Below are 18,801 nucleotides of genomic sequence, written 5' to 3' on the forward strand. Positions count from 1 at the left end.
AGTTGACGGCGTAATTTGATTTGGAGGAGGAGGAGGAGGGGGAGGGGGAGCAGGGAGTGGGGGCGGGGAGGAAATGGAGAGGAGGATTTGATAGACAAGGAAACGGATATAGTGGATTAACATGGAGAGGATTGAAGGTGAATGATTGACGGTGAACTGAAGGGTTAAACATAAACATATTTACAGTAATAAACTCCTTTGACTGGCAGCCTGTCACATGTTATGTTAACCAGCACCTGGGCATGTCTGTGTGTGTGTGTTGTATCAGTTAGTGTGTAAAATAACAAAGCAATAAATCAGTTTGATTTGAGTCTTTTTATATATTTTTTACTTTATATTTATATATTTATTTATATATATTTATATGTTATTCAGTTATTCTGTATTGCTGCACTGCCGTGGTTTATTTCTTTATTTTCGCTGATGGCTCGTTTCTAAGGTGTAACCACTGCTCCTACAGCGGCAAGTCAATCATGCATATTTCTATTGCTTTAATCTAATAATTTAATTTGAAGTCAACAAGAGAATTCTGTTATTTTTGTACTGTATTGTGGCTCTTAAGTGTGATTGTCCGACTTTGGTCACAACACGTTCTTGAAAACGTTTCGCTATAAAAGCCTCTTTAATAAATTAAGGGTTTCTGTCTACCAAACTGGTTAGAGTGCTTTTAATTTGAAATAATACAGGAAGTGTTGAGTTTGTATTCATGCAGTAACTTTGACAGCGCGATTGGCAGCAGATCATAAAGTTTCAAGTTGATGTGGTGAATCAGTTAATACATCACAAATGCAATTATAACACATGTTTATTGTTTCAGTAGTTTTTATTGGATCTCTTGAATGATTCACTTCAGATTTGCAAACACTCAAAACATGTCAATGAATTTGAGTGTCAAGAAAACTGGGTACATTTTATTTCCTCACTCGTTGCGTTGTGCTCCGGTAGCACGACACAGGTGGTTACCAGAGTTAAACATCCTCAACTTTTATCCATTTCATTTTCAAATGGATTTTTGAAGTGAAATTTGAGCATTTCTGCACTCTTTTAAAAAATAAATTCATCCAAACTCACCCAACGCTCCTTCTTTGCCTGATAACTCTGCAGGATGTTGGAATTTTCCCAAACCTCTCCAATAATAGCCTGCTTCTTCCTGCACATGTAGGCAGCAGCATTATAAAATGTTACATTTAACGACATAACTTCTAGCATAAACAACAAGGCCAGCAACGCCTGCAATCTGCAGGTGGTCGAGGCTGATGATGGTTGTTTCCTTCAGTAGATGTTCATGTAAAAGGAGTCTGATGACTCAGGAATGTATTGACTGATAACATCCAATCAGGGAGCAGCGGTGGGTGTCTGCATCACCGTCTTCAAACACACTCGACGGAGTAGTGTCGGCTTCTGAAATGACTCCGGGGATCTGAGTCATTTCAGAAGCCGACACTACTCCGTCGAGTGGCGTGGACGTCTGGCGTTTTAAAACAACGGTGTGTTAGTGTGGATGTTCAGCGCACTGTCGCTGTGTGCTGGGGAGCTTATCTCCCTCTGCTCTCTGCTTCCACTTTTTAGATGGACATTCAGCTTTTTTGCTGTCACTTTTCTTACTGAAGATAAATTATCTCTTTCAAATGCAAATTCACACACACACACATACACACACACACACACACACACACACATACACACACACACACACACACACACACACACACACACACACACACACACACACACACACACACACACACACACACACACACACACACACCTGCTGGCTTTGAAACTGAATTAGTTAGAGGATTACAAAGGAAAAATGACTGACATTTCACCTTGTAAGGTTTGTGTGTTTGTGTGTCTTCACCAGCTCTGAGGACAACAACATGGGGGTCTCTTGGTGACATAAAACAGTTGCAGTGTGTTTATCTGCCTTCGGTCAAAAGTGAATAGTTACATTTTTTTTCTGTTTTTGTTTTCAGATCATTTTAAATCTGCATTAATTTTCACACTGTTTTCCTAAAATAAAAAGAAACATTAATAACATTAATTTGGAACAACACTTCTTGCTCCACTTCATGCATAACTTGCACATTTGTTCTGTATTGTTTCTGTATAGTGAAGTATATTAAGGCTTTATCAGATTTATTTATTTTTTACAGAAAAAATAATTGCTTACTTCACCTCTCAACAAGGCCCACTGTGCTCACTGATAAAACATTTAAAATACAGAATATGGGGTATGGCCTGGAAAATGTTTTATATTTTGAAACTGTAATTCTAAGGTGAATCTTAAATTAAACAGTGTGCAATTTATTGTGCCTTATGAAACATCACTTATCCAATAACATCAGTGGAGAGATTAATTATAATTGTGCCAAGATGAACAATGTTTATATTTTTGCAGCACTTAAAGTAGTTATCAGTATTAATATGTTAAATAATAGATCATTGATGGAGTTGCAGTGCACCTATTTGTAGCCAAGCAAAACAGCACAGATGCTTCACCCGAGTTTGGACATAATTCAGACATAAATAGCTTTCTTTATGTGCTGCAATATTTCACTAATACTAGTTCTTCAAAGTACCACAATTCTACATTACTATATGTCATATTTCTTGTATTACTCTGTGGTCACATATTAAATTCATTCATATGATAATTCACTCTACTTTCTGCTAAATACTGACTCCAGCTCGCCGCTGATGCACACATTTAACTGTCACCACACAAACAGGGCACAGCTGAAAATCAGAGCTGGCTCTGTGTTTGTCCCCGGCGCTGTCTAAATAAAGGTTGAATGAGTGAATATCCTGTAGCTCTGTATTCATTATTTCCAGTGAGGAATGCTTTGTGCCTCATCAGCATATTCCCCAGCCGGTTGCCCTCGGCATGCTGTTGTCTTCGCTGTTTTTCTATGCAGGCAGCAGATATGGATGGAGCGCTGCTGAGGCACTGTAAATATTTGGAGCTGCTGTTGCACCGTTTGTTTTAAGCAGACATCCACAGACTCTGTGGCTGGGAGAGTGGAAGGAGGCTGCTATAGATGAGCTGAGGTTATAGTGTGGCCGTACACTTTGTTTTAATTATCACAATGCAGTCATTGAGCTCCTGGAAATTTCTTATGATCAGTTTTGATTTATGTTTATCTATCAGCAGGTGCTATCCGTACACACAAGCAAAAATAATTTGTGCAAAGGAATCATGACATTTTGTATATACAGTGTTCAGTGTTTAGGATTTAGACAGGTTGATTGGCAGAAATGGCAGATCATTTTCATATATTTGTTTGCACTTCAGTACAATCACTTGAAATTAAGAATTGTCAGAATGGAACCTTCATATCTAAGAGCAGGTCCTTTTCCATGTTGCACCACCATGTTTTTACAGTAGCCCAGAGGAGACGAACCAAGCACTGGCTCTGGAGAGGGCCTTTTGAAATCTGACAGATTCTGCAGCCACCATAGATTCAGCTACACACTTAGTTTGCGTCTATTGAACTGAATGTGAATCAGACAATTGGCGTTCGTCGTGACGCAGCAGCCAATCTCAGCCATAAAATATGAAAAGCAACACGGGTTTACTACAAATGAATTGTAATTAAATGACACGTAAAGAGGGAACATTTCAAAAGTGTTTTCATCTCCTCATCTGGTTTAGTAATCTAGCAGCTGGGTGAGGCCACAGAGTGACTCTGTGTCATCTACACACTGAAGGTTAAAGCAGTTTACACACAGCAGCTTAGCTCATTTAATTCATGATTGGAAAGTAAATTATTCAGACTCAAAGCTCCCGATGCAGTTTATTTATTAACACCACAACATCTGTGTATTTATCCGTATATTGACACCATCTTGGTCTTCATCAGTGTTGTTATTGAATTAATCGTATCATGAGCTTTAATTGTGAATAATTTACTGCTTCTTAGTTTATCCCTGTTAAGAATTCTTTACATTCATTTCTGTTTTTTTTCAAAGATTTCTGAACCAGTACAAGAGACATTTCAAAGTGTATGGGATTGATTTTATAAACAGAAATGTTTGGGTATAACAGTCATATATAACAATGAATTTGAATAAAAGTCTATTTAAAGTTTAACACTCAGACAATTATCGACAGAGACTGAAATATCCATAAATCATTAATCTTCTGGAACAACAGTGGCAGATTCTGCCTTTTCCAATCATTAAGCCTCTTCCTCTCACTTCCTGTCTCTTTTTGTCTAATTTCCTCCACCTCTACATTCCTTTGTCTCGTCCAGACTCACTGTCTCCTTCTCTGCATGCTTGTTAATCTCGCTGCATTGTGAAACTCTTTGTCCCTCCACTCCAACCTTCCCTTCTCCTTTGGCTTTCTGAATTCTGCATTCTCCTTTGATTTCACTGACTGTAATAAGCCACATCTGCTGCTTGAGTTTACATGCTTCAGTGATGGTGTTTTACCTCTTCCTTCTTCCTCTGCTGTTCTCTCTCGTTCAGTCTTTCCTGAGTCAAAAGGACAGATAGTGAAAGGGAGAGAACAGAGAGAGGATTATGGTATACAGACCATGACTGTGAAAAATAGATGTGTGCAGAGAAAGAAGTAGGGGAAAAAAAAAAGCCCATCTCCCTCCTCGTCTAGCCTTCTCTCTCTGGTTTGACAGAGATAGCGGGGATAAAAGCTGGATTCCTGGATCAGGGTTCACCTCAATATTGTCATCCCGGGAAGCTTAGAGTCCGAGCTGCTGAATCGCAGTCTCACTGATCGTGGACGCCGGCTCTGAGCCGAACCTTAAACATAGACACATATGATCTATCATACATGGGAGGAAAACGGAGCGTGTCTGGCCTCCTACTGTAAGAGCAGAGGCATATTTACTGCGTGTTACCAGAAGCTCGGGCATTTAGAGCTCACTGAGCCCCACATGTGAAGATAATTCATTCTTTACTTCAATTCTGTTTGAATGTACTTGATTTAACTTTAGTTGTCTTGATTTTGTTTTTTTGAATGATATTATCTTCTCAAATACTTTTGTTATAATTACTCTATATATATATATATATATGAATTGCCTAATGTCAATGCTTTCCAAACGGAGGGTTGAGAGTCTCAGGTGAAAAAAATCAAATCTGCATGGTCACGGTTAGGATGAGAAAACATCGGTCCTTCATGGAGCCATACTGATTTATTTGTTGTTTTCTTTTTCTTGAATTTTTTTCTTGAGGCATGCTAAGAGATTTGTACATTTATTTATTTTTTTAAATGCTTTCCAGAATATGACACCTTCTGTTCCTTACTGAGCTTAATATAATTTATAAAACGTACTAAGTGGGAGGGGGGTGTAATTAACAACACAATAAATATTAATTTAATACATTTGCTGTTTTTGCATTTCTAAATATCTCATAATCGTCTTCACATTGAAATGCACCGGAACATTTTATTATTTCTAACAATTTGAAAATCAATACAAAAAAAAGGTTCCTTTAAATGTCTTTCTTTTCTCTTGTGTGTGTGTGTGTGTGTGTGTGTGTGTGTGTGTGTGTGTGTGTGTGTGTGTGTGTGTGTGTGTGTGTGTGTGTGTGTGTTGGTGAATTAATCATTCTTCCTGCCCAGCTCGTTGTGATTGCCAGCCCATCCCTGCACTGCAGCTAAATTGAATCAATTAAAATCTTTCCTGTAGATGGCTTCTGTTGCTTCCACCAGATTAGGCTTTGATCAACAAACACACAAATAAATAAATAAGACAGTAGAAAGGGAATAGAAAAGGAATGAGCTCAATTAAACAGTGAGCCGCGGTACGTGCCTGCAGACCTACTGTATTGTATTGTGTGGAAGTCTTTCCACCGTGTGCTGCAGGGACATGAGTTTACACAGAATTCATTCTTCTGTGTGTGTGTGTGTGTGTGTGTGTGTGTGTGTGTGTGTGTGTGTGTGTGTGTGTGTGTGTGTGTCCTCCACATACTGTAGATCGTAATCATAACACACATTATCAATTGACTCTAAATTACCCATCAATCAATTAAACACATTTCAGGAGTTCTACTTTACCTCAAGCTCAATTTAGAGGAGTCTGTATAGGAGCAATTATAAACCGAATATATTCATGATGGTTTTTAGCATCACAATTGCATGTGCTTTCATGTATAATTACCTCGTACGAGCTACATCAATTCAAATCATTGTGAAATATGCAATAAAATGCATATGATTTATGATGGTATTGTAATGAAAAAAACCCAACCTGTGTTAAATGGGTTCAGCACACATTGAGTGGAGGTTTATGTGAATCCTGCTGGAGCAATATCTGCTGCTCATCAAGAAGACCATGAGTCCACAGCAGCAGCAGTTTGAGGCTGTGCAGCTAAAAGCTAATGTTAGCATAGAGCGAAAATGCGAACACGTTCATATTTCGTATAATGTTTACCATGTTCACCATGTTATTTTGGAATTAGTGTACGACACTAAGTTACTAACTGCAGAGAGACTCAAGCTTATATTTGAGACGGACATAATTAAGAAAGGTTTTCATGATTAAATTGATTAAAGCTTAGTTTAAGTTAACATTACTTGGTATTTACCACTCTAATGATTTGACTATGATTTTAAGTTCTGCTTTAATTTCATGTATTCCTTTGGTTGCTCTAAAGTTATTCCTGCATATTATTTTACATTAAGAGCCTTAATATGAGGACCACATTCCCTTCCTTTCATTTTCAACAAGTTCTGAGCTGTACAAAAGTGCAACAATGATCAAATAATGAAAAAAAAAAAAAAAAAGCAAAGGAGTAGCAAATGAAATTAGAGTACAGAACTGTGGAAAAAAGACTGTTACCCCCCAACGGTTTGAAAGGACTTTTATTTTCTCATGCTGGGGAAATTACAGTTTATAATAATGTATAGTATCCATTCGTGAAGCAGTGAAGACATGGTTCCTTTCTGCAGCATGTACATGTGCAGTTCTCTGGGTGTCTCCGTGGCCTCGATGCTTCCCAGTGGAAATGAGCGGTAGTGTTGACTGACAGCGGGTAATAAGCATTTCATTTAACCACAGAGTGCACAGTGGTGAGAATAAGAACATAAAAAAGGGGGAAGAAGGGGGTGTGCAGTGCTCCCTGGAGGCCTTAACCAGGTAATGGAGCTTTTAGCATCGAAATCAGAGGGTGGCGGGGGGGGGGGGGGGGGGGGGGGGGGTATACTGCGGGTATACTTGAGGGTCCTTGTCTCGTCAGTACATTCATACCTCACAGGGTCTCTATGATCAACAGTACCTGAGAGCTTTCATTGGGCCTCTCCTATGATGTGGTGATGTTTGCTATGAGTTTATATAAGCTGAATGAGCACTTAGTGACTGGTTGCATTGTTCAATACAACTTCATTTAGATATTTGTTCCATTAATTTCCATGATCTGGTAACACAGCAACATGGGAGTTTAGTGATAGACATTTTGTTTTGTTTGTTTTTGAATTTAGTTGAAGGAGGTAAAGTAAGGCAAACACATCATGACCCAAACTATCCTTTGTAAACATCTCATATAATTATAACAGTTGTATAGCACAGCTTTCATATACTGTTAACGTTGTGGTTTAGATTGAGATATTTGGCTAAAATGTTGTTCTGTGTTCTGAGTGAACATGATGCAGTCTGACTTTGTGTTACTTTGACAAGTGCTATCAGACCTACAACATAAAAACCACCGTCAGAACAAAGTGTAAATATGGATTAGATAAAACATGATTATGCGGTTTCATTTACCAGAAACACTCTAACAAAGCTGCAGCTTTATCATGTTCATCATTGACACAATGTTGCCAGTGTGTGTTACACTCAACATGTAACAAGTGACTTGTTGAGGCAACAGTTATCATCATGGATCTAAACATTTATCACAACATAAAAGGTGATACAATACATCATGCACCATTATCTTTGTTGAAGCGTTTGCATCAGGCATTAAGAATGAATAATTATAAAATGACCTTTTAATTTAGTTTAAGATTCTGTAATTGATCTGTTGAAGAACTTTTATTATTTATGGACAAACATGTTCATTGATGTGAAAACAATTCACACTTTTGGATCTTGTTTTCTTCTCCAGCACATTCACACAAGGGGGCTCGATTATTTGTTCTTGCTGTAAGACAACAAATTAATGTTACTCAAGTAAAAAAAAAGCTCTTTTCATGACACATGACTCTATCTCGATATCATCATTATCACAAGTCCTGTTAATTCATGTTTCTGTGTTATAGGTAGCCACCTGCAGGGTAATACTTCTTGTACTATTGCGGCATATCAGCATATAGCCAGGCTTGCTGGTTTCCCTTGTACAATAGAGCATTGCACCTTGTTGTTATCCTCTTGCAGTTACGCCCCGATGACCCAAAAGCAGATTTGACTTTGTTTTCTTTTATTTATGGAGTTAAAAATAAAGAAAATGACCAAAAAAATTAAATATTTGTGTCCCCAGTGGATTTTACTTCTTATTTTGTGGGATCAATAACTGTAATAACTGTAAACCTTTTCATGTAAAAAAACATAAAATGAAATATTTTCCACACAGTATGTAACTTTGTATCTGCTTGAAACTCCTGTTGGTATTAACTTTTCCTCTTTATCTGAGTGTCGCTTCTATATTTATCCACGTAGACCTTGTGATGAAAATGACAGATTACATCAATATCTGGCTGAGCGCTGCAGCTGATAATTACAGCTGCTTTCTTAACATTTCTTATTAAGAAAGAGATTAAGGGTGCTTTTTTTTATGTCACGAGTCCGTACAACATTGTTCTTGTTAAAGCTGTTGCAACATTTGTACCTCAGTACTGGTCATTTATTGAGACATTCATTTCCTATTTCTGAAAAAATTCAAAGTCTGTGCCCTTATCTCTGTTATCAGGAAACCAAACAGCTGAAGACATTTATGGATACCACTAACAAGAAAATAGTCGTTACTATTAAAGATCAATTATAAAAATGTATTGATTGTTTTTAAAAGGGAAAGTAATGCTATTGCTACTGAACTCTGCTGCTTATGACACTAATGATAATACAAATAATAAGAAAAGGCTAAACTCCTGCTCTCCTCTGTGTCCTCTCGTGCAGGCTTCCTGAGCACCGGTGACCAGGCAGCCAAAGGGAATTACGGTCTGCTGGATCTGATCCAGGCTCTGCGCTGGACCAGTGAGAACATCGCAGCCTTTGGCGGCGACCCGTTACGTATCACTGTGTTTGGCTCCGGTGCCGGAGCTTCGTGTGTGAACCTGCTCACACTGTCTCACTACTCCGAAGGCAACCGCTGGAGCAACTCCACCAAAGGTGACGCTCACAGGAACCCACTCGGGACCTTCATATATATTTAACTATGTGTGCAGGACTGCATGTGCACCTCAGCAGGGGGTGATCATTGGCACAGAGCAAACTAAAAATATCATTTAGTTTTCAAACGCTGTCATTAATATAAATACTTTTGCCTCCATTTGCTCAAATGCACGACTGTGTGTCTTGAATGGAGCCTTTTCCTGCATTGATAAATGATGATGATGATAAATAATCCTTTAACATTCAGCTGTGTGATGGTCATAATCGTGTTTAAACAGGCATGTAGGCAAAAAGCTGTAGAAACAAATATTGTGTAGATGTAAAATGGAGCACAAAGAGAGAATCAATCGCATGGTTTGGTCGTTTTTTTTGGTTTTTCTTTTACCCAGAATTCACAGAATATACATTGAAATATGAAATGTTAGACTACAGCAAGAATTGAATTTGACATCCTGCCATGTACATGTATGTGTCTGACAGTGTGTCTGGATAAGGTCAGATCGGAAGCAACAAAAGTGGTGCGGGCGAAACGTAGCCGTGTCTTTAAATGTTATAAATGTGAGAGTTGCAGCTGCATGAACCACTTAATGTTTCATCTGATCATGGCAAAATGATGAAATTCAAACATACCACCAATTATCAGAGTAATCAGAAATATGATATGTGAAACATTCAGGGAATGACTGGAGGTTAATGAATGGAGTTTTGTGTGACAAACTACATGAGAAGAACTTTCAGCTCCTGGTAAGGCCGAGGTCCTTTTTCAAGATGAGGATGCAAACATTTCTCTTAAAGGTGTTAACAGTGCATTTCTTATAATTTTGTGTCATTCAGACATGAATACAAATGTGGTGCTCTAGTGAGTGTCTTAGGTTCCAGCTGTGAACTGCAACATTAGGGTCACATGACCAACATTAGCAATGAGGTTTACACAACTCATTCAGTTTCATAATGAACTGGTAGTTGATGATAATGTTTTTTTCTCTTTTTGATGTGTGCCTTCTTCCTTATCTGACTAAACATATATGTTGAACAGAACTGGCAGAAGTTTGTCTCCAGTTGAAAGAATAAATGACCTTGAAACAGAATTCAGAAAGTAACTTGATTCTTGACTGCAGTTTTCAAAATCTGATGAAGTAGAAGTTGCTGTCATGAATACTCCTGAGGGACATTATTTTATATTTTCGAGTGAGATTGGCACGTAAAAGATTTTAATTGTGTTGGTTTATCTCATGATTAACCAAAACAATGTGATGTGCTCATGTTCTTGAGGAACTTTATGTAAGTCTACTAGAAAAGCTGGTAAGGATACTGAAAACGAGCCTCCTGAAGCCTGTAGTTATCGCCCTCTGTTGTGTTATTCTTGCCTTGCAGATTGTGGAATTGACTCAAAATAACCTACAGTCAGTATTTGTATTGGTGATAAAGTGAGATGTCCCAAAGTGAAACAATGTGGCTCATTGATTTGACTTGACCCTTTAATAATATAGCATAAGAGAAAGACATTAAATCGTATTTTTACTGCGCAGTAAAAGCATATGTATGGTAAACACTGTATTCATTGTTGGTGTGGTTCTTTATATTTAATCTGTTGACAAGAAAACAAATATGAAATATAGAATATCACCAGCCCTACCTAAACGAAGCACACTTTTGGTTGTTTGGTGTGATTGGTAAACCTGATACTTTATTCAGCTTTACATTTGAAGGAGGGAATTTAGACAATACATTTCACGGTTCCTCCTCTCAGTCACCCGCCTACTTGTGGATTAATTTTCTCTTCTCAACTCCATCAGTATTTGCCTGAGGATTTTTAGGCCCCCCCAGATTGTTCTTTTTATGTTCTGTACAGGAGTTTCTGAATTGTAGTTGTTTTTTTCCCCCTGAACTCCTTACCAGCCCTCTGCTGCTTTGGTTTCCAGGTTTGTTCCAGAGGGCCATCGCTCAGAGCGGCACCGCTCTGTCCAGCTGGGCTGTTAGTTTTCAGCCAGCCAAGTACGCCCGCATGCTGGCCCGTAAGGTGGGCTGTAACCTCGAGGACACTGTGGAGCTTGTGACCTGCCTGCAGAGAAAACACTACAAGGAGCTTGTGGATCAAGACATCCAACCAGCCCGCTACCACATTGCCTTTGGTCCTGTTATTGATGGCGATGTTATACCTGACGACCCTCAGATACTGATGGAACAAGGTATCCGTTCACTTTCTTTTAGAATCAGCAACTTACAACACAGTTCTTACCTTGAATTTGTAATCGAACAGCCATCTGCACCATCTCTCACCAGGTGAGTTCCTCAACTATGACATAATGCTGGGAGTGAACCAGGGAGAGGGCCTGAAGTTCGTGGAGCTCATTGTGGACAATGAAAACGGTGTTCAGGCAAACGACTTTGACTACGCCGTGTCCAGCTTTGTGGATGACCTCTATGGCTATCCAGAAGGTAAAGACATCCTGCGAGAGACCATCAAGTTCATGTACACCGACTGGGCTGACAGGCACAACCCAGAGACCCGCCGGAAGACTCTGCTGGCCCTTTTCACTGATCACCAGTGGGTGGCACCAGCTGTGGCCACCGCTGACCTGCACTCCAGTTTTGGGTCACCGACGTACTTCTATGCCTTCTACCACCACTGTCAGACAGAACAGGTGAGTGTCTACCTATCAGGATTGACTGTTTATAGTTAACATTATTTCCAAATAACTTCTGACTGAATTGCAACATTATATATCAGTTTGCCATATTTGATCAACTCTGAAGCCACTTATCAGTAGTCTGGCACCAAATATCTGAATCACAGCCAATAACTAGCACATAAAAGGAGACCTCCATAATATCATTCTCTATGCAGATGATATGATTTTCTACAAGCAGGAAAACAAAATCCTCCTCAATAGAAACTGGCTAACATATATACAATATGAAACTGAATCCTTTATGTGAAATGGCAGTTTAATTAGCAAGCGAGTGCTTACATTATATTATTAAATATTATCTATGTAAAAACATGCACAGAATGTGTAAATGTGAAGTGCTCCTTTACTGATTAAAAAAAATATTTAATTTTGTTTTCTCCAGAGTTGTCTTTGTCCATTTATTAAGTGGTGTATGAAGTTAACATTACTTATGTGGACGTGTATTTGCCTCACTTCATGCTATCTAAAACAAACTATCATGGATAAATGTGGATGAACTTGTATTTTTCTGCTGACTTTGTATAGATTTCCACCCCCTCTAAATTCACATTGTCTCCAGCTTTAACGCACACAGAGGCTTTAAATTTGCAGAAACAATCACTCACTGTATGCAAGTTCATTTGCTATAATTACTGTAAAAGGAGGCTTTCAAGGAAAAGCTGGAAATCTTTATTAGCCTCCACAACAGTTTCAGAATATGTTTGCAGCCAGATAAAATTACACCTTTTCTCATACTAGCTTCCCAACTCCAAAGTTTTTATTTATTAAATACTTTCCACCACATTTTGTTGTTTGCTTATGAACAGCTAACACCAGCAGTGGTGATTGAAACTGAGATTTGTTCTCACACTTTATTATCATTATTCATTCTACAGCTGGTAACATTCTTGGTATTCTTGGTTTTAGTTTGAATTTATTTTGCCAGCATGATTCTTCCATTCCATTTTGTCTCTCTCTGTCATACCCTCAATAATGGGCCACATGTGGCAGGTTAAAGAATATTGAAATTGATCTAGTTTTCCCTTCTTTTTTTTTTTTTCTCAAAAACATCATACTTTCCATGCACCTTTAATCTGACTGTCTACTCGCATCACCACAACATCCATCGTGCAACCATAATGCCTATTAACGTCCTATATCTGTCAGATAAATTTAATAATAGTGATGTGATTTGATTCTTCTGCTGCTCATTAGGTACCACCGTGGGCAGACGCAGCGCATGGGGATGAGATCCCATATGTGTTCGGGCTGCCGATGATTGGACCAACAGAGCTGTTTCCCTGCAACTTCTCCAAGAACGACGTGATGCTCAGTGCCGTCGTCATGACCTACTGGACAAACTTCGCCAAGACCGGGTAAGATGACACAAGGAAAGTGGTTCATAAAGGCCAATATAGCTCAATTTCTTTCCATCAGACCTTAACAAAGTGTATTAACTGAGGTTGAAACTCTGTGAAAGATCTGAAGTAGAAGTTACAATTTAGACTCTGTATGCCCATACGCTAGCAAGCAGCTATGGTAGCTAAGTACTGTTACTGTGCTGTAGGTAATGGCGAAGCCCTTTCATGTCCGTTTTGATATATGTGATTGTTAAATTGCATCATGTCAGGTTTCCATTGTTTGTAGATATTTATATGGAACTCTTGAGAATTCAAATTTCTCTAATTAAAAAAGATAAGTATGTCATGGGCCAACTTTGTAAAGGTGGGTCCAAAGTAGCCGAAACTTTCCATTTTAGTCGGCTCAGACATCAAGCAAGATGTGGCATTAAAAAATACAAAATCATCAAATGGATATGATTGGCTGGGATTAATTTGCACCCATTTGCATGCAATTCTAACCAATGAAACACATTTTGATTCGACCCAGATGAAGTATTTTACATTGTATGAAATGATGCTGGGTACAAATAGAAGTTAAAATAGAATGTTAAAAACGATCTGAAAAACTTTTAAAGGCATACAACTGAGATTAGCTTCTGCATGTTCTGAAGGAAATAGGAGATTAGGATTATCCAAATATTAAAATATAATAAGATGTTTGCAATATTACACAAGAGGATGTGCTTTAATGTCACACCTTCTTGTGTAATACTGTGATTATACTGTACATGTGACCATCTAAATAAAATATGTTATCTAAATGTTTTCATATTGTGGAGCAATTCACTCTCAAAATATAAAACTTCTTGTTAGTGTGATCTACGTTTCCATGGCAACATGGGGTAAGACTAAGAACTGGAAAACAATCGTATCAGTAGACTCTTATGTATGTGATGTTTCATACTGCAGGAAGTAGTCCGACCCTTAGCAACCACCTAGCAACAGAGGATTTCTAGTCTCCAACTGAATAAATACAGAACATAGAAACACTAAACTGATCAGCTAGCTCAGTCTGGTTGGAACAAAGATATCTGATGAACAAAGATAATCTGATGAACAAAGATATCTGATGAACAAAGATATCTGATGAACAAAGATATCCATGTTCTCATGTGTTTTTAACATTTTTTCTCCGTGTCATGTGTTCAAACCAAACCGGTCCAGCTAGCCTCCTCTAGGATTGTAAGTGCGTGACTATCCGTGGTGTTACGGTACGGGTGCTCGGAGCGACCAAAAAGGACCAAAAGAGACCCGACTTCACCAAATGGGTCATTTAATAGACCTATAACAAGTAGAAACTACATTATATTACATATTATATGAAACTCAATTCTAATTCTATATTCCCATTGAGGAGGTGGAGTGATGTTTGTAGTGATGAGCAGGATGTGATGTCATGATTATTTGTTGCAGATGTACAGTTGGCCAATCAGATCTCTGGGTCAGAACTACTAGTTAAATAATATATAGTTTTTTTAAATATGGCACTTCCTGTAAAATTAAAACCTCATTCCCTACTTCTTTGTATCTAAGAAGGCGGCACAGTGGTGCAGTGGTTAGCACTGTCGCCTCACAGCAAAAAGGTTCCGGGTTCGAATCCGGTCCTGGGCCTTTCTGTGCAGAGTTTGCATGTTCTCCCTGTGCTTGCGTGGGTTCTCTCCGGGTTCTCCGGCTTCCTCCCATCATCCAAAAACATGCACCTCAGGTCAGGTTACCTGGCGCCGCGCTAGTGGCAGCCTGCTGCAGCAGCTCCCCCCTGAGAGCCCCCCTGCTGTAGTGAAGACATTTCCCCTCGGGGATTAATGAAGTCTATAAAATACAGAAAACATTTTAATGTTACATGTTAATGAAATGATCAAAAAGATAACTCACAGAAAAGAGAAAATGTGGGACAAATATGCAGGACCAAGTGAAATTTAAAAAAATAACTAAATCATAATTAATTTTGATTCTGCTCAAAAGAACACATTCTACAAATAATCCGCCATTGCCTATTAAGCAGTCTGATTTACAAGCATTGTCTTGTTCGTATATACACAGTTCTAAAGGATCTTAATTGAAACCGTTTTTTTTTTCGGGCATTTGCTCTGCACCTGATCAAAACACAATTCACATTATAAGACCGTGAAGTAATTTATAATTTCATTTCAATTTGTGTTTCCTCTATTAACTAACATGTGATGACCAGAAGTACTGAATTATGCTATTGCATTTTATGGACTACATACTATAATTAGTATTCTTTGCAGATACCCTCTACATATCTTCAAATATATTATTAATTAATGGTCGAAGGCTAAAGAGTGACATTCTCAATTGGACAAAATTACAGTCCTTTTTCTCCTTCTGTTTCATGTTGCCTTCCAGCATTTAGTCATGGCGGTAATTGTTTTTCTGGAGCGTAATGGGGGGACGTTGGCTTTTTCTGTGCACTGCCCAGTAGCCCTGAGGGGAACACAATGGCTCTAATGATCTACATATATAACCCCAAATTGACGTGGAATGCTGGGTACCTGGGAGATTTATGCCACCAATTTGAATGGTTAAGCATGTTCCTGATGAGGTCTGGCTGGCTCCATGTGCTGCTCTCAGACAATGGGGCGCCCACCAGGTCTGAATGGGCCTCCATAGCTCACATGTCTGGCTCTGTTCTGCTCAGCTTAGGTTAAAGTCTGCGTTGCACTGGATCCCATGTTGAAAGTATTCTGCAAATTCCTCTGTATATACTGAATATAAGACAGGCATTCATATGGGTTGGTGACCTGCATAGTTTTGGTTGAAGTAACTATTTTTGAACATGGCATGATACTAATAATATTTCATTGACAGGGTTCTTTAAAAATAAACGTGTCTGTGCACAATCGTTTGTTTTACAAAAAAATAGACCTGGTCCGAATCAAAGAACCAAACATGGCTAACATGTAAACAAGGTGAATGTACAAAATGGGTCATCCACCACTATGTGTCTTGCTTCCTTCCTTCCTTCCTTCCTCTCTGCTTGGTTCAGTGGCATTCATGCAGAAGTTGTTGTAAGTATGGCAACTAGTGATACATTTCCTCTCCCACATGTGACGCGTTGCCATGGCTGCGCCAGACTTCCGTGCACAGCTTTCGTTTAAATAAGCGTTCTCTCAGCCATTCTGAAAGGCGGACCAATCAGGGACCAGTGTCGGTTGTCAAACTACATTTGTCCCGCCCCTCCTTCACTGCGACAGGATGGCCAGCAGCGTTCACATATTTTGACTCTTGGTGAAAAATGTGCATAAATTCAGGACAGAATTAACGCTCAGTGAAATTGGGTTCTGATTTCGACCGGGCTCGTCAGACATAACTAACTGAGTAGAAGAGACGCCAGCTTCGTAGTTAGTTACAACAGTTGATATCCTCGACATCCCCCTTCAAGTCCAGCAATATGGACAGGCATGTTTGGTACTTCATTTAGTAGGAGCGACAAGAAGTGTGTATTAAGTTCAAGTTGACCAACTTGCTTACTATCATTTCAGGTCTAATAACTATCAACAGTAGATGTCACGTAACATTAAGACTTATAAATGTAACTTATAAACTTATACATTTATAAGTGAGAGAAACCACTGTAAAATATGCTTTATGGAAATTAGCAGCACCCAAACATATTCCTTGGCTGGAAGCTTCTTTCCATGTATAAATTATATAGGATATAAATAGGTTCACTTCCAAGGAGACATCCATAATTTAAAAACTGTGATATCCTCTTCTTTCTTTTTTTTTTTTTTTAGCATTTTAATAAAACCTAAAATTAGGGAATTTTCTGATGCTATTAGCTATCTTAAGACCTTTTGATTCAATCAGAAGCTTTAGAAAACCAATCATCTATGAGTAATAATATCTCTTTTGACCTTTCTTGCATTTTATCAGGTGTGATATCTCAGACACTGTTGATTAAAATTTGATGAAACCTGCAGGCTGCATTTCACCACTGCATCCCAGTATTTTTATAATTATACTGATTAGCCTGAGGCGGATGCTACACTAGGTCAAAATTAATATTGTAATAACCCAACAATTGTGTCTCAACAGTTCCACCCTTAGTTTGGTTTTAGTTCCTCTGTCTTCTAAAGTACACAACCATAAGAAAACATACCTACCTGGGGTTGTCCAGGAGTTGAGAGACCGTCTCTGTGTCCTCTGTTGCAGTGTTTCAACAGGCCTGTTTCTGTCAGCTGATTTCACCTCTCTGCATTCTTTCACTGGAAACTTTTTCTTCCTTTACATTTTATTCACAGGGACCCGAACCAGCCTGTCCCCCAGGACACCAAGTTCATCCACACCAAGCCCAATCGTTTCGAAGAAGTAGCATGGACACGCTACAACCAGAAAGACCAGCTGTACCTGCACATTGGCCTGAAGCCCCGGGTCAAAGAGCACTACCGAGCCAACAAGGTAGAGACCGATAACACTCACTTTCAATCTTTAATTTCTGTTTAACACTTTCAGGCCTGAATATTGACATTGAAAGCCAGTTATCTTTGGATCTTTTGCCTTTTATGTGCTTGATATCACAAGACTTAAGAAGTGTGATTGTAGTTATTGCCCTCAATATCTTATTATTACACATTATCCTTATTCTTATAACATTGCAGTGTAGCCCTGACACCAATATTCCATCGCTGCAGCTCAGGATAGCATGAGATCAGATAGATGGTTCCAAACAGTGTACTTCCCATAGTACACTCACATATAGTACTCTTACATGTTAGTACACTTAATTGTGTTGTACTTGAATTTCTACAGGGTCATGTTGTCTGAAATTACACACTGCCGATCTCCACTTACCAGAAATAACTGTAGCATTTGAATGCATTACCTGCCAACATATTTTCTGTTTTTTTACTATTTCTTTCTTTTTTTCTTTCTTTTTTTTTTTTTAAATTTTATTCTACTTTTGTGATTATATCCTCAACATGATAAAAATGACCCTTTGAAAATAACCCTTTTTTTTTTGTCTGGGATTTCACCTGATCTCATATTAAGTTTCCTTATCTGATGGTGCCCCATGTGAACAGCCAGTATCTAACAAGTTGATCACTTTCATGTGAATAGGATCATAGCAGGACAGGAAATCCCACAGTGACCTTTGTGACCCACTTATTCATCATGAGAGATGTTAGTGACCCCAGGTAACCCAAAGAGGGCCTCATATGACAGCTATCCTCTTCTTTCTTATCTCAATGCTCATCTCTTCTCTCACCCTGACCTATTGAGTCATACGCTCACCCACCTCTGGGTCGGGTTCTGGTTTCCTCCTGTTAAATGGGATATTTTCCTCCCAATTTATGCCAAGCGCTCATATAGGAATTATTGGGTTTCTTACAAAAACACTGGAGGGTCTTTTTGACCTCTCTGTGTAAAATTACATGTTTTATGATTTGGTGCTATGTAAATACATAA

The 18,801-nt window shown here is 38.7% G+C and overlaps 1 protein-coding gene across 3 annotated transcripts in view; it reads left to right on the forward strand.

Annotated features, from left to right (window-relative positions):
* Window positions 1–18,801, forward strand: part of nlgn1 (neuroligin 1) — a 318,255-nt gene that overhangs the window by 287,610 nt on the left and 11,844 nt on the right. For all 3 annotated transcript variants that reach the window (XM_069177521.1, XM_069177522.1, XM_069177523.1), the window contains 5 exons: window positions 9,081–9,293; window positions 11,219–11,485; window positions 11,580–11,941; window positions 13,184–13,344; window positions 17,637–17,793. In XM_069177521.1, the coding sequence (XP_069033622.1) occupies window positions 9,081–9,293; window positions 11,219–11,485; window positions 11,580–11,941; window positions 13,184–13,344; window positions 17,637–17,793 (1,160 nt within the window). The remainder of the gene's footprint in view (window positions 1–9,080; window positions 9,294–11,218; window positions 11,486–11,579; window positions 11,942–13,183; window positions 13,345–17,636; window positions 17,794–18,801) is intronic.

This window comes from Embiotoca jacksoni, unplaced genomic scaffold (genome assembly GCF_022577435.1).
Source record: "Embiotoca jacksoni isolate LCO1_2020_lvr unplaced genomic scaffold, fEmbJac1.0.p SCAF_74, whole genome shotgun sequence".
Classification (NCBI taxonomy): domain Eukaryota; kingdom Metazoa; phylum Chordata; class Actinopteri; family Embiotocidae; genus Embiotoca; species Embiotoca jacksoni.